Here is a 16,123-nt window from a genome sequence, read left to right on the forward strand (position 1 = left end):
AGCGCCGTAATGGATTGGGGCTGCGGTACAGACCGAACCGGCAGATTATTTTGCCTAGCCCACTGACGGTCAATAAAGTTGTCCACTGCCCCAGAGTCGATAAAAGCTTCTGTCCTCACTACGGCCCCCTTCCACGTCAGTTCGACGGGAAGCACTGTGCGAAAGCTAATACCTGCACCTGGTCCCACTAGTGACTCTCGCTCCACTAGTGGGACTGCTCTTTTGCTTTCCGGTTAGGACAGTTTTTTATTAAGTGCCCTGGCCGTTTACAAAAGAAGCACAACCATTCTCTCCCAGGCCGCCTCCTAGGACGCGCCAGCGTGGTGCTGTCAAGCTGCATGGGTTCCTCCAATTTGTGTTCCCCCTGTCTCTGCTCCGCCTCTGTAAACTGGCTCAGGGAGGGCGGAACCGGCCAATTGAAACTGCCCATTCTGCCGGCTCTCTCTCGCTCACGTTCCCGAACCCGGTTATCAATACGAATCGCTGTCGATATTAGTGAGCCTAAATTCCCCGGTGGCTCCACTGTGGCCAGCGCGTCCCTGACCGAGTCTGACAGTGCACATGTAAAGAGTGTCATTAGCGGTTCGTCCGCCCACCCCGTCTCCCCTGCCAGAGCCTGGAACGCCACTGAAAACTCTGCCACACTCTGAGTTCCCTGCCTCATCCACGTTAATCGGGCCGCCGCCTCTTTACCCGTGACATTGTGGTCGAATACTCTTGTCATCTCCTGCATTAGGAGCTGGGAGCTGCTCATTAGGGGGGATTGTGCCCGAATCAGCGGATCTGCCCAGGCCAGAGCGGTCCCGGTCAACAGGGATAAAATAAACGCTACTTGGGAATCCTCGGTTGAGAATCGTGAGGGTTGGGCTTTAAAAAAAATTAAGCACTGGGAAAGAAACCCCCTACATCTACCCGCCTCTCCCCCGTACCGCAACGGCAACTGTAACTTAGGTTCCCGTATTAGTGGTGAACTGGGCTGGGATGCGGATCCCGTAGAAGGGGAGGAAGTGAGTGGCTGAGGGTTGTAGGGATGTGGTGCCTGAGCTTGTGGGGAATGGAACTCGCTTGCCAGTAATCGAAAACTATCGGCAAGCTCCATCAACACCTCTTGCTGCCTGCCCAGCCTAGACAGGATCTCGTCCTGCCTCTGAAAAACCATGGTCTGCTGCTCGGTGGTAGCTGTCTGCTGGGTGTGCAATTCCTGCAGCGCCTGCCCCTGCCTAGCTAGCCTAGCCTGCTGAGCGGCTACCACCGCTTCTCGTGGGGAGTCTCCCATCTCCCTTCCAGTACTGGTCGCTGGTCTCTCCATGGTGGCTTTTGTGTTCTGTAGCGTTGGAAGCTAAGCGGAGAGCCAGGGGCGACCAAAGGTAGAACCTTTTTTAACCGACACGCGAACGTGTCAGTCACTAAATCCCAGGGAGAACCGAAATAGGGATACCCAGCTAGGAACAGGATCTCTCCCGGAACAATGGGAGGAAAGGAAATTAAACAAACCAAATTTAGAAATCGTAAACAGAGAAGTAGCTAAAAAAACGGCTAGAGAACGTAAAACAACCCTTAAATAACTAGGGCGATCCAATACTTTGGTACCGTGCCAAATAGCTGGGCACTGAGTGAAAACCAAAAGAAAATACAACCTAGCGAGAAAAGCTAGGCACGAAAATAAAAACCTCGAGGCGCAGCTCGGGACAAAAATGCAAACCAAAATACAACACCGGGGACAACGTCCCTCTACCATCGACTCACACGAGTCCAAAAGAAAAACAAAACCCTTGAGGAAGGCGCCAGCACACACAACACTTCCAGCTGTACGCCTTCCTTACCTTTTAGATATTTCTCCTTTTTAGCAATGAGAGAATTATCCACCAGCACCGTACCTGACTCGTATAGGGTTAGCGTCTACCGGGCGCTTTACCGGCTTTGTGCCAAGGGCGAACGGTTGAACACAAAAGCACAGAAACTAGTCCCTGCTGGTCTTAAATACTCTCCCGGGAGGTAATTCCCCTGGCGTAAACGAGGAACAGGTGGAAACAATAATCCTCGGCCAACTAGTGGCACCAGTGAGAATTACCTCCCACCATGACAGGGACATGTTTCTTTTGAGAGGTTTTGCCCCATATCTAGGAAACAGCTACACTGGCGGTGATTTTTAGAATGCCTACACACATAATTTAAGCATTTCATCCAAATACGCTCAAGTGAAAAAAGCATCTCAGGGACTAATGTGATCTAATTAGAATTTCAAGTAAGTAATTTGTAATAGATTACTTCCCCAACACTGTATACAGGTCAAAAGAGAACACCAAATGCATCATGATACCAAATGCATCTACTACGTGATGAAGCAGCTAATGTGATTTCTGGTGCATGGTGACTGGTCACAGATGACAACCAACTAGCCTCTGTAGCTACCACAAGCGATCTGACAGTCCATACACAAACAGTGACTTTAAGAACCTGATTCACATCTGATGAAATCATCTGTGTGCTCAGTGTTCTTAAGCCTCGTCACACAGTCCAGGTATGAAGATTCCCTTCCCCCTACCAGGTTAATAAAAGTAAGCAACAACGATCCTTGCCCCTTATTCCTTTCTTGATTCATTACATTACATTACATTACATTACATTAATGGCATTTGGCAGACGCTCTTATCCAGAGCGACGTACAACAAAGTGCATACCCATAACCAGGGATAAGTGCGCTGAAAGACCCTAGAGGGAAGTACACATTCAACTGCTACCTGCACAACAAAGATAAGGACCAGGGCCTATTCAATTTATTTTAAGGAACAACCGCCAGAAATTGTAACCACAACATAAAGGACCCCGGTTCTCATGCTCCAACACTGGAAACCTGCAGGAAAACACCGTGTTGTGACCACGTGGACAGGCTGTTAAGTTTAGTATAGTCTTAACGGAGATCGTTGAGAACCTGTGTGTTTCTGTTTGCCTTTATTACAGATAATTAAAGCAAATTATGTATGCTGTCAACTTGTTCTAGTTGGTTGGTTAGTTGAATCAACCTATATTTTGGGCTTTGTTTTGTTTGTGGTAGTTACACGGCATGACAGCTGTAGCCAGCAAGTAACACATTGAATATCTAAATATTCACAGTGTAATCTAAACCAGCGCTTTGCTTAGAGTGACTTCTGCAAGTATGCTCATTTATTACCACTGAGTCATAGATTCAGATATTGTCAACAGTCCATATAATGGAACCCATTTCTTTTGTACAATTTTTGTATTGTCTACTCAAAGACCTACCTCCTAGCTATTTAGGCTTCCTAAACAAGCTGAACTTTAATGATTCTAGTGCAGGAGTCCTCATTACAATGTCGAGAAATTCATAGCCAAGTACATGCCAATTTTTATATACGGTTTTTTATACGTTTCCATTTTTCTGTTTACACCCTTAGCAGGTCGATAATAGGTGTGCTGCTGCTTTTTGGGCATGTAAAGTAAACATGGTGCAACACAGTAAAAGGGTTATAGCACAGTTTTCATGGTTTGCATGAGTAGGGACCAAAAAAAACAGGTAATGTCAATTTCACACCGCTAACATGCCAGGTACATGATAAAGTCTCTCCTATTCTGTCTTGTTAAGACACTGTTTGAATAGCAGCCAGGTTGATAATGTTATAAATGCCACCCAGTTAACTGCTTTTATTTTGTTGGCTACAGTCAGCTTCGTCCGGGTTAACTCAGCAGTTATTAGACTTCAAGAAATTGATATTTGTATGAATGGAAATATATATATATATATTTTAGTTAAAACATTTTCTATGGGTGGATGAGTTTTAAAGAAGACAAGAACAACGGACTGATGCAGATGTAAGTTCATGTTAGCACTTGCCTAGCTTATAGAAGCAGATCTATTAGCCTACCTCTTGAGTTTAGATAAATAGGGTGTCACGAACACAATATCAGAACCAAGTGCTGATAGTAAATCTTTATTAAGAAGGTCAGACGGCCTTGGTTCAAAAGCTAGCAATCGGGAACAACACAGGATGAGCAGATCATCGAGAAGGGACAGGCCAGGGTCAGAATCCAGGTAGACAAGGTAACTGAGAGAAGGCAAGATGAAGCCAAATACATACAATGATCCATCCATCCATCCATCCATTATCTTAACCCGCTTATCCTGAACAGGGTCGCAGGGGGGCTGGAGCCTATCCCAGCATACATTGGGCGAAAGGCAGGAATACACCCTGGACAGGTCGCCAGTCCATCGCAGGGCACACACACCATTCACTCACACCTATGGGCAATTTAGACTCTCCAATCAGCCTAACCTGCATGTCTTTGGACTGTGGGAGGAAACCGGAGTACCCGGAGGAAACCCACGCAGACACGGGGAGAACATGCAAACTCCGCACAGAGAGGCCCCGGCCGACGGGGATTCGAACCCAGGACCTCCTTGCTGTGGGGCGGCAGTGCTACCCACTGCACCATCTGTGCCGCCCCCATACAAGGATCCAAAGAGCAGTAATAATAATTGTATGCAGTCAGAGGGTTATTGGTTAGATTCCGCCCTGGGTGTGTCGAAGTGTCCCTGTGCAAGACACCTAACCCCCAAATACTCCTGATGAGCTGGTTGGTGCCATGCATGGCAGCCAGTTGCCATTGGAGTGTGAGTATGAGTGTGTACGAAAGGGTGAATGAGAAGCATCAATAATAAGGTGTTTGGATAAAGGCGTTATATAAATTCCAACCATTAACCATTTAAACCAGGAGATCGGGGGAAGGGGAAGGCAGAAGCGGAGATGGGGCTCGGAGGAGGAGAAGGGTGGAGGACAATGGGCTGAGCGAAGGGAGCAGGCTTAGAAGTGAGACAGGAAAACACAGGGACAGGCAATGGGACAAGACAAACGTGAGCGCGCACAACATGAGCTTGTAGGCAATCTGGCCCAGAACAAAGAAACAGACAGGCTTATATTCACAGGTAACGAGACGCAATGAGGAGACTTGTCCTGCAGCCACTCAAGCAATGTCTTGGCTATATGCTCCGGGTCATTGCCGTCCAGAAAGGCAAACCATCAACCCAGTCTGAGGTGACATGAAGTCTGGAGCCAGTTTTATTCATGGACCTCTCTGTATTTGGCTGCATTCATCCTTCCCTGAATTCTGACCTACTGAAATATGCAGATAAGCTTGAGCAGGCTATAATTCAAAGGCAGAATTTGCCATCTCGATGCAGTCAAGCTGTTTCTCATTTAAAAATGCTCTCTATATCAGCTGACAACTCCGTTTCTCTGTTTACAACTTCGCTACGTACCACAAGAGAGCTGTTATGAGATAGCTAACCCTCTATCCTAAAGTTGTATTTGTTTGTAAATGTATGGTGCAGGGTGGAGCTGGTCCAGACTGCAATTTAAGGCCCGTATTAGCCTACAATGTATTCAGAACAGAAACGTGGATGTTGTTAACATTAGCTCATCAGTATGAACATTAACTTAGCGTTCAGTAAACAAATACGTTAGCTAGCCAAATAAGTTAGCTAGCCAACATTAGCTGATGATGTTTGCTTCAAAAGCCGGACCGGGATGTGAGTTCTGTCTGTTTGTTTTCGTGTAGATTCTTGTTGTTTAATTATTATTATTCAGTATTTTTCATATCTGGTTTATTGTTTCCATTACAGTTATTGCATTTCTGATCCCCTGTGATGTCTGTGTCTGAATGTTTCTTGGCCCGAGTCACTTCCCTGTCTGTGTGCCTCAGTATTTGGGTGGTTTAGGTAGTTTCCAGGTTTTCAACGTTTCTTCCAGCCTCAAATTCCTTACTTCTGGCTTCTCTTGCTAGTTAATGTTGTAAAGCACGATTCTTACTAACAACTACTAATTTAGATATTGTACAGTATTAATCATATTAATACACTTACTGTCTGTCTAACTAACAGTCAGTTAAATTGAGTAGTTTAGATTTAATCATGTAACTAACTCACATTATCTCCTAGTTTCCATGCTGTTCTATAACTCCGCCTTCCTATGCTATCCCTGATTACTTGCTTAGTTTCAGCAAAATGTTCGCACATGTTTCTTACTATCACGACATCTCCAACTCTATGCAATTACAATAATATTATTGTATTATTGTATTACATATTTATTATTGTATTGTTTTTGATTATTTGCTTGGTTTTTTCGACTGTGATTTTTGCCTCAGCCCTTTTGTACCTTTGTTTTTCTGACTCCCTGGATTTTGACCGTTGCTTGTTTTATTAAACTATTTTGCTTTCTGTTTTTGGCATTGTCTGTTGATCTCTTGGCTCTGAACTTGGACTGAATGAACAATGTTTTTGGATAATCCCTGCTTTTGGGTCCTCAGTACCATACATAACACAGGGTGCACCTGGCTACTTATTTATTAGGCTACGTGTTTATTAGGATGAACGTTGGACATAGACATGGAAACACTGAAATTCTAATTTGTTGAATAAACATATTTTTGGCAAAGTTATTTATATTTAGAATGTGACCCATTCATTGTACACTAGTTAGATTACACATTTATTTATATTTATAAGACGGCACATTTCCACTGCAAAGATGGCACATAAGTAAAATCTGAGACGTTATAAAACTAACCTTACAACTGGTTCATTTAGATTTTAAGACTGCTTTTGAAACGGGATATCCATATTTACTTTGAGAATTATAACAGCTGCTGATGTTGCCTTTTGATTGCATCACAAAACGCTCGATCGCTGATGCCATTAATGGAATGTAAAACCGTGGTCAAAGTTTTGCAGAGTTGCCCAGAACCAGAAGTATCCCAGAAGTGATCCAATAGTAATCATTTGAAATTGCACCTTTTTCAGTCATCTAAAATATTGCTTTCCAACTTATTTTCACTCATATAATTTGTAATCAGTTCCAGAGTAATCTACCCAACACTGCTTACCTTGGTGTAAGTGTGGTTCTAGTTCTGGGGTGAAAATCCCCATGTAATGTAGTCAAGCACATTAGAGTCCAAAACCTTTACTAATTGTCTGCTGGGTCACAGGTGCATAGACCAAGTGTCATCAAGATGTCTGGTGACCAAGTGTGTAATACTATTGATAGCCTCACCCCTGTTCATAAACAAATCAAAAGGGTCCCAGTAAAGATTTTACCTCCTCTTTAAATAGGGACACCATAACCTTCTCCAAGCACTTTGGCTTTCTAAAAAGTGACTGAAACCTATGAGGCTATATGCCAACTGCACCTCTTTACACTCAGCAGAAGAGTCCTGTTCTGTAGGTGGGAAAGATGTGTACTGTGAGCAGAGGTGGGAAATCTACCCTGTTACATTTACTTAAGTTAGTTTTTTAATAAATTGTACATTCTGAGAATCGATACTTTTTGCTTTTACTCGAATATATTTGAAAAGGAAACTTTTACTCTGTTACATTTGGCAACTTTTCTTGTGGGTTTTTTTTGTGTTTTTTTTCACACAGCACTACTCACTCCAGTCTCTGTAGATTACAGAGTCTTATTTCAGGCTGCAAAGAAGAGTTAATATACTTAAGTAATAACTCAAGACAGGAAGTGTATTTTGTGATTTTATCACAGCAGTCACCTCCCAAAATACAAAATAGACTACTCACGCTAGTTTCTGTAGATTACAGTTTGGACTTGTCAGGCCAGCGCAGAGCTGCTCCACTGCTGAAATGCTCAGCTTATTGAAGCTGAGGTCCAGATCTCTCAGGGGTGAGTTTGATGACTGGAGAGCTGAGGCCACAATATCACAGGACGTCTCTGTGAGGTTGCACTTCCTCAGTCTGCAAAAAAAGAGTGAATACAGCATAGTACAATAGTATTATCTGTATAATACAGCCCATAATGAAGTTCCAGACAGTTTATTTTGGTAAGCCTAATGGTTGGACTATGTCGTTGACAGTTTTTTAATGATTTCTCCAGCCTCATAATTTAAAATATATATATATATATATATATATATATATATTTTTTTTTTGTTCCATTATAGTGAGTGTGGTTATATTGCATTGGCACTTCCATTCAATATAGCACATTTTGAACCTCAATATCTAGCCAGTTTCAAAATCTCTCAATGCCATTTTGCAGGTCTACTACAATCACTGATTACTTGCTTGGATTCTGCGAAGTGTTCGCACCTGCCCCTCACTATCACTACGTTCCTTAACTCTGTGCAATTGTCCACTCCCTAATCCGGAGCCGTATATTTTACATGTGGGTCTATGTGCATCCAGTCCATGTTTTCATTTAAACCCCAGTCTCCACAGTGTTCCTTGTCAGAATGTTGACATTATTCAGAGCCGAGTTACCAGTACAACTGTTTATTGAGATTCTCTTCAACAACCTTTGATTTGATTTCTGGAAGGACACCCATTGCCCTTGATTTCAAGTTTTTGCCTTACCCTTTTGTTATTTGGTTTTTTTGCACAAAAATGACTCAATTTAAATCCAACAGATACCAAAACAAGACCACTCTTTCTGTGGGAAATTCTGATTTTTTTCTAATTCCATGACTGTACATTTTATTAAATTGATTTAATTTGAATTATTTAATTTCACAATTTTCCATAGACTTAACATGGCGGAACACAATGTTATCTTAAATGTGGCTAATTGAATGTTCTAAATGGGGCGGGAAGTTATAAAGCTTATGTTCAGAAATGGTATCGCATGCAGGTTGTCACTAGAGATGGCACAGACAGGCTAACAGCAGCCATTCTTATGTGCCTGTCCAAAGTGGAAAGCAAGCACTCAAAAGGTGGTCAAATACAGTAAAGCAAGGGCGGCCAAAAAGAGACCAGCTTGGTCGGCGTACATAAACAGAAAATCGGTACTATTGAAGATAGTTTATTAAGCTAGTCATAAACACTAACAAAGTGAGTTCCTAGGCTAGCCAGCTCGCACTAGCTACATGGAAAAATGGCAGTGAAAGTGTTAATGCCAGCTAGTTAACGAGCAACTAGCCTATCGTTATGCTTTTAAAAGTGGTTATGCCTTGCTAGCTAGCTAGCTAACCAACTGGCTGATATGGAATATTGCTCATTACACATGAGATAACATGCAATCTCGCAAGCAAGATGGAACTTAATATGCAAATACCATGTTGTTGGCACACAGTTGCTGTCTACTTAAGATTTCACTGCAGAAATGCATTTCTGACAGCAGAAGCAGGCTTGCAAGACTAGATTTTCTTTACAGTTTTTCTCAATAGCTTTGACCCATTTCATACATACTGCACAACTTTATGGTTCACATCCAAAAGCTTGTACCTCACCCAAAATCTTTTACTCATGTTTGAAAATTAAATCATTGTTTCAATTAATTAGTCATCAAAATGAAAGTCCCTTTATCCATTGTTTTAAATCAAAACTGTCAACATGGTCAGACATATTGTCATTATTCTAAAATTCCCCAGCACCGAAGGTTTCTCGTGCTCACAAGAAACTTTTAGCTTTTTTAGATTTTTGCAATGTCCCTTTTCAGGCTCCAGAGTAACGGCAGGATTTAGAACTAATTTAATAGTGCTGATCAAGAGTTTAAGATTGTAAGAATCTTTTGAGATAATATGTGACTCGATGCCGCAAAGGCTGTACCATTGCGCAGTTCTGAACTTTACAGAATGCAGAAAAAACTGCATAAGTGATAAGTGCAGATCTAGAATCTTGAAATACTCAGCTATCATTCAGCTATAAATCAATTATGTATCCAATTGTGCAAATATGAAAACAACAATAAGATATAAAGTCCGGTCGCATTTCTTGTCAGTCTTCCACATTCTTCTTTATGGTGGAACAATTGTATTCTATGCAAATAAATGCAAATGAAGAGGTGATTATAACAGGCCCTTTTGGCTTGCTGCATTAACACTGTAGAAAAGCCAAATTCAATTTGGTTCTCCACAAAAGTATTGGGTTTGCATATGTTCCCACCCATCAACAAGATGCAGATAAAATGTGGCTATTCATATAAAATCAAGAGGAAGGGTAATAGATCCGCTTCTATAAGCTAGACAAATGCGGTACGGTTTGAAGATAGCTGGCTCTGCGCCATGAAAGTATAGATTAATAAGTGCTACTAAAACATAATGTGCTAATGTTAAATTATATCTGCATCAGTCTATATGTTCTTCTTTTCTGTAAAACTCATCCACAGATAGAAACGGTATCAAATTTTAATTAAATTTGTCAGGTTTCTGTTATCTGTTTTGTTTAAGTGTGTTTATTGTTACCCTCTGTGCTCACCATAGTCTGTCAGTTTGCACACCTGATTGTTACCGGTGTCTTTAAACCCCTCTGTTTGTCGCACTCGTTGTCTCCAGCGTTATCTCATTTTATTGTTTGATCTCCTGTTTTTTGACCCGTTTCTACTTTCTGGATTACCCATCTGTTCTGATTTGACCTGCTGCTGAACAATCTGGCCAAATATGAACACAGCAAATCCAACCCCGAACCCAGGAGGCGCTGAGACTGCAGGGACAATGCCTTGGAGTGAACAATGTTAACTTGTATAAAAAACACAAAAAGTAAACTTAACAATCTCCCTCTTTTTTTTTTTTTTATAGAACAAGAACAAGAGTAAAACCTAGATCTGGGAGATAGACTTAATAAAAATGTCTTTTATAGCGGCATTGACTATTTCAACTAAAATGTATTTTCTGGTCGGAGTGTTTTATTTCAAAAGCCATGTGCCATCATGGAGTGCCTTTAGAAGTACAAGTGCCGATGCTCCTTTTTTAGTCAAGCAGTCAGCAAGCTGTTCTTTTGTAGTTGACCTAATAACACTTTGTATCTTCTGAGCTTGGATCAGCTCCTTGATGCTGCTTATCTCCAGACGTAGTCTTTTTTCAGTAACGGATTTTGTGGATTTGATTGCATATAAAAAACCAGGAAACGAACTTTAACTTTTGTACTTTACTAGCAATCGTTAATCAACAAACATTGCTTCACTTGTCTCATCCCAGAATCATTCGCGCATCCTCCTTAGCTTAATACAACCAGAACGTAAATACCGTAAGTACAGTCATATAAGCTCAACACAAAAAGTAAACTTAACAAACAACAACGAACTTCTTTCCCTGAACCAGAAATTTGGCCCATCTTCACCACCAGATTGTATGTTCTCCCTGTCTGCTCTTGAGACCCAAGCCATGGAGAACTACATAAACGAGTCCCTGGCTGCCAGTCTGATCCGTCCCTCCTCTTCTCCAGCCGGGGCTGACTTCTTATTCGTGGAGAAGAAGGACAAGTCCCTCTGCCCCCGCATCAACTACCGTGGACTGAACAATATCACCGTCAAGAACCGTTACCCCATTCCGCTGGTCTCTTCTGCCTTCTTGTCACTGCAGGGCTGCCAGTTCATTACCAAGCTGGACCTCCGCAACGCCTACCACGTTGTCCGCATCCGTGAGGGGCCTTCAACACCCCCAGTGACCACTATGTGTAGCTGGTCATACCTTTCAGACTCAGTAACGCCCCCGCTGTCTTCCAGAACTTCATTAACGACATCCTCCAGGAATCATGATATCCAAGTTCGTGTTTGTTTACCTAGATGACATTCTCATCTTCTCTGCCTCTGTGGAGGAACACATCAGTCACGTCTGCCAAGTCCTCCATCATCTCCTGGAGAACTGGCTATTCGTCAAAGCCGAGAAGTGCGAGTTCCACCACTCCACCGTCCAGTTCCTTGGCTTGGTTGTCTCCAGGGGCAGATGGAAATTAACCCTGAAAAGAACTCCGCAGTAGCTAATTAACCCCCCCCCCCCGGGGCTGAAGAAACCATTGTCCTTGGCTCCTGTCCTGACTATGCTTGACCCAGAGAAGCAGTTCACTCTCGAGGTGGCTGCAATGCGGGGTCCATCCCTGTGCCTACAAGGTACATCCCTGTGTCTTCCTCTCACTGTCTCTCACCAAGATAAATTACAGCATTGGCGACCCTGAACCCCTGGTGCCGAAGCTGGCATTTGAAGAGTGGCACCACCTGTTGGAAGGAACTACCATCCTGTTCATTGTCTGGCCTGACCACTGCAACCTGGAGTATCTGAGGTCGGCCCAAAATCATAACCCCTGCCAGGACCGGTGGTCCCTGTTTTTTAACAGATTCCACTTTCACCTCACCTACCAGCCTGTTTCCAAGAACATTAAGGCTGACGAAAGTCCTTAGTGTTTTCGTTGAAGAAGCTGACTAGCCTACACAAGAGAAGCAGCCACTCTTAACTGGGTGCGGTTTCTTTTCTACAACATCATCAGCCTGGTTGCTATTCAAGCTGTATTAGCAAGTCAGAGAGTAGGGGACACTTGATCATGGACCTGGTATGTGACCTGAGTGAAATTTACCTGGTGTGTTTGTTCGGTCCCTGATCATGCAAACCACGAAAGCTGTGCGTTCTCTGCAGAGGCGGCACTACAGGACAGGCAAAGCAGGCAATTGCCTGGAGCCACAAACTTTGGAGGGCCCCCAGGAAGGCTGATCACAATAGTCCTATGGCAATGACAATCTAAACATCTGATCGGCAGGCAGTGCAGTGTGTACACCACTAGAAGGGAAGCTTTGAGAGGGCGCCGAAGGATGACCACATTAGTCCTATTACAATGACAATCCAAAATGGGAACCCCATCAAAATATCAAGTGTAGTGTGTAGCCTACTCTGGAAACCCCCCTAGATGGGGCCCCATGTATTCTGTTTGAATAAAGGTTCAAAATGAAAAGGATTTATCCTAGTGGTTCTGAAAAGAAAAATCAACAAAACTAGGAAAAGAGGAACCAGGACCGTGGTAATTAGTTAGCTTGCTTAGTTGAGTAGCCTAAGTTATCTAACCAGCTAGTACCTGGTCGGTAGGTAGCTAGCCAAGAATTTAAGGTGGATGGTGGAAGTACTGTGGCCCGCTTGTAATTAAGATGATTGGCTCAGACTTCCTTTGGCTTGGGGCAAGTGTGAGGCAGAGGACGGTGGTCTCCCCGTTTTATATGTGGAACTTTCTCTTGGCACTGCAGCATGTCGTTTTGATGTGACATGCTGTTTCCAAGGCTTTTTGCGAGGTGTTTCTTTGTGTCACTTAATTTGAAATGCAGGGTTTTCGTTCTCACCATAGTTTAGTGTCAATATAATCATTCTCCTCCAGCTTCACCAGCTTAGGCTCCGGACAGACAGTAGGCCTTGATGAATGTGGGGGTGCCGGAGAGCACTTCCTCATTAGAGCTGGGGATCTTCTTACTGCCTCCACATCCAGCTGTAGCTGGTTAAGCTGATGGCTCATCACTTTGAGATCCTGCTCAGTCTTGGTCATCACCTTCCATTGGCCTTCATCATGATCTCTCTGTAGGTCCAAGAAGGACCTCAATATCCGGGAGAACTTTGCCAATGCCGTTTTGCCATTTACCTGCCATTGCATTTGCTGGTATATTTATCTATTGCAAAACTATTGCATTCTCCCAACCCAGGCGACTGCGTTTACCAGACTTTTATTGTTATGTGGCGCACAAACCCAACAGGTTCGGCCGTGATTCTGCCTCACATGTAACCAAACACAAAAAATAACAATTCCACAATCAGTATATACATTAAATTTTCCATTTTACACTGTAGTTGGGAGATTAACAGGTTCACAGGTGAAATGTGTCGAGGACCCGGCCCTAGGCCCCCCTGATGAGAGATTGACGGGGGATGGGTTAGGAAGGAATGCATTGTTAACCCCTCGCACAGGCCATCGAGGTGGTAGTAAGAACGCCCGTAAGAGGAAAAATATGTGGTTCAGAGATAATGAGCAGCCATACTTGTCAGTAGAGGAGTCGGAAGTCGGGGGACTTAGATTTAGGGTTTTAAGGAGCAAGGTTAAAGTTCTGACTGAGAATACCCCAACCCTACAGGGGAGGGGCACAATGCCTGGCTAAAGAGAAAAAAAATAAGGAAAACGAAAGGGATGTGAATACCGAAAGAATATTAAGAGGCTTCAAGGGCCTTCCTGATTATAGCACAAATAATTTATCGGATAGATTCAAAGGACTAACCAATGGAGGAGTTAAATGATGAATTACACTCAGCTATTAGCTGGATGTCCTTTGTAGATCCCTTAAGGCGCCGAGGAGAGGGGCACCTGAAGAGTGTGTTGAGATGGTGGAGGGCACTAACTTCTGGCTTGTATGAAGAGAGTCCAAGGAGAGATTATGACAGGGAAACAAATACCAGTGATGAATAGGTTCCTTAAAAAAAAATACAAAAAAGCTAGTGTTTTTCCACTCGTATATTAAGATGGTGGAAATTCCCAACCGGAGGGGCACATGAGATAAAGTATTGGGGAAATTTCTTTTGAGGTATGAGAAAATGACAGTGGGAAAAACAGAAGTGATGAATATGGTCACTAAAAAACAAGTTACAAAATAAATTGAAATATTGGGGACATTTCTTATCAAAAAGGTACACTTTTGTATGCAAAAAAGATATATAAGGAATAAGCTTTTAGACCTTAGGATGGCATCTTAGAATTTTGCTTCAGAAGTTATCTATGGGCTGTTGAAGAGAGAGCAACGCAAGACAGCTGTAGTCAAGCTGGAGTGGCGCGCTCCCTCTGCGCGCCACTCCAGGATCTGGATATGGAGAACAGAGTGATGTACGCGGTGCGGACTCAGCCCAAGAGTTGTGGCAGCGGGACTGATGTCGAAGAGGTGTTCATGCGCATCCCTCATCATACAGAAAAGCTGGTGAAAGAGTTAAAGGGCTTTTACGACATGCTTGGAGCCATGAACTGCACCTGGAGGCCAACAGACGGGACGCGGGGTTCCTCCATGCTACAGAACACCTTCCTGCTGGACCCACGCAAGAACCTGAAGCCTCCCCCCCTAACCTCAGTGTCAGTGAGGAGAGGCATATGCTGCGGCTGCACTGAAAAACCCCCAACGTGTTCGAAGACATACCAGTGCACATCCCATACAACAGGCAGGAGAAGTACGAAGTGCAAAGTCACGTCTTTCGAAAGTCTGGGTCCTGATCCTGCCCCAGATTCCCAAACCAATGCAGCTGTTCAAAGAGCTCATCAACAGCAAGGAGGAGGGATCAAATCCCGCAGAAAACAAGATGACTATATTTAGGGCATGGGTGGTAATTATAACCTATATTATTTTAAAAAGTCGGAAAAGTAGTACATAGAAGCTCAACGTTATAAGTTTCCTTTCATTTTTATGTCTTATTTTTTAGTAAGATACTATATACGATATAAATAAGTAGTAGACTTTAGGGGTGTTCGTACCCATTGTATTCATGGAAGTTCAGTAGCTTTTATCTCCGTGAAGGGGGAGCCATAAGATAAGGCTAAGGCCAAAGAGGATGGGTATTTGAGGGGTGTACCTTGATTTTTAAACATCATGGTGGAAAGGTAAATTAGAAAGAGCTAAAGGGGTATATGTAACTTGCATGCGATCAGCAAACTGAAAAATGATATTTACACTGTAATCTGTATAACTCTATTCTTTTGATTGATTATAATAAAGTATATCTTACTATAATCATATGTGATAAAGATTCTTTAGAGGAATAGATTGAATATAGGACATCGAATACCAGATTTGCATCACACCCTTCACTTCGAGACTGGGCTGGAAGTTCAGTAGAACTTACCAGGGCTCCAGGACGTTCGGAGTACTTGAGTTCGTCCCCGAGACACCTCATTGTGAGGTACTGCTCGTGGGAACGTGAGGTCTGAGCTCGGCAAGGGGTCCGTGGCTCACGACAGATGGAAAATGTGCGCACTTCCGGATTCCTGTATTTCCCCTGTCCCACAGTCAATGGCAGCATGGCTACATTGTGAAAGACACATTTTAATGTTTATAATGCTTGGTTTACCCTTAAATCTTTATCCGTTTAATCTTAACATTAATGAAAAACTAAAACTGTCAATATAAAACAATATGTGTACATGCGTGAACAATTTTACAAGGAACACTTTTGGCTGAACCGGCCAATTCGTATCAGCACCACTATCCATGTTTCCATTAAATTTATTTTTTATTATTATTACTAATAATAGCCAATGAGGGAGTTTCTAAAAATGAAAACAAATGAGAGAGCTGTGTAGGCTACTGTGTTTGTGTGTGTGCGTGTATATGTGTGACTGTATGCAAGGCCCAAGCTGAGGTAGGCTAGCATTCAGCTTCATTTA

At 43.0% G+C, this 16,123-nt stretch overlaps 1 protein-coding gene across 1 annotated transcript in view; it reads right to left on the reverse strand.

Moving 5' to 3' along the window:
- The window catches only part of LOC133116333 (NACHT, LRR and PYD domains-containing protein 12-like), a 47,284-nt gene that overhangs the window by 11,707 nt on the left and 19,454 nt on the right, over nt 1–16,123 (reverse strand). Inside the window, exon 6 of the mRNA XM_061225772.1 lies at nt 7,586–7,759. Coding sequence (XP_061081756.1) covers nt 7,586–7,759 — 174 coding nt within the window. The remainder of the gene's footprint in view (nt 1–7,585; nt 7,760–16,123) is intronic.

Source organism: Conger conger, chromosome 17 (genome assembly GCF_963514075.1).
Source record: "Conger conger chromosome 17, fConCon1.1, whole genome shotgun sequence".
NCBI lineage: Eukaryota > Metazoa > Chordata > Actinopteri > Anguilliformes > Congridae > Conger > Conger conger.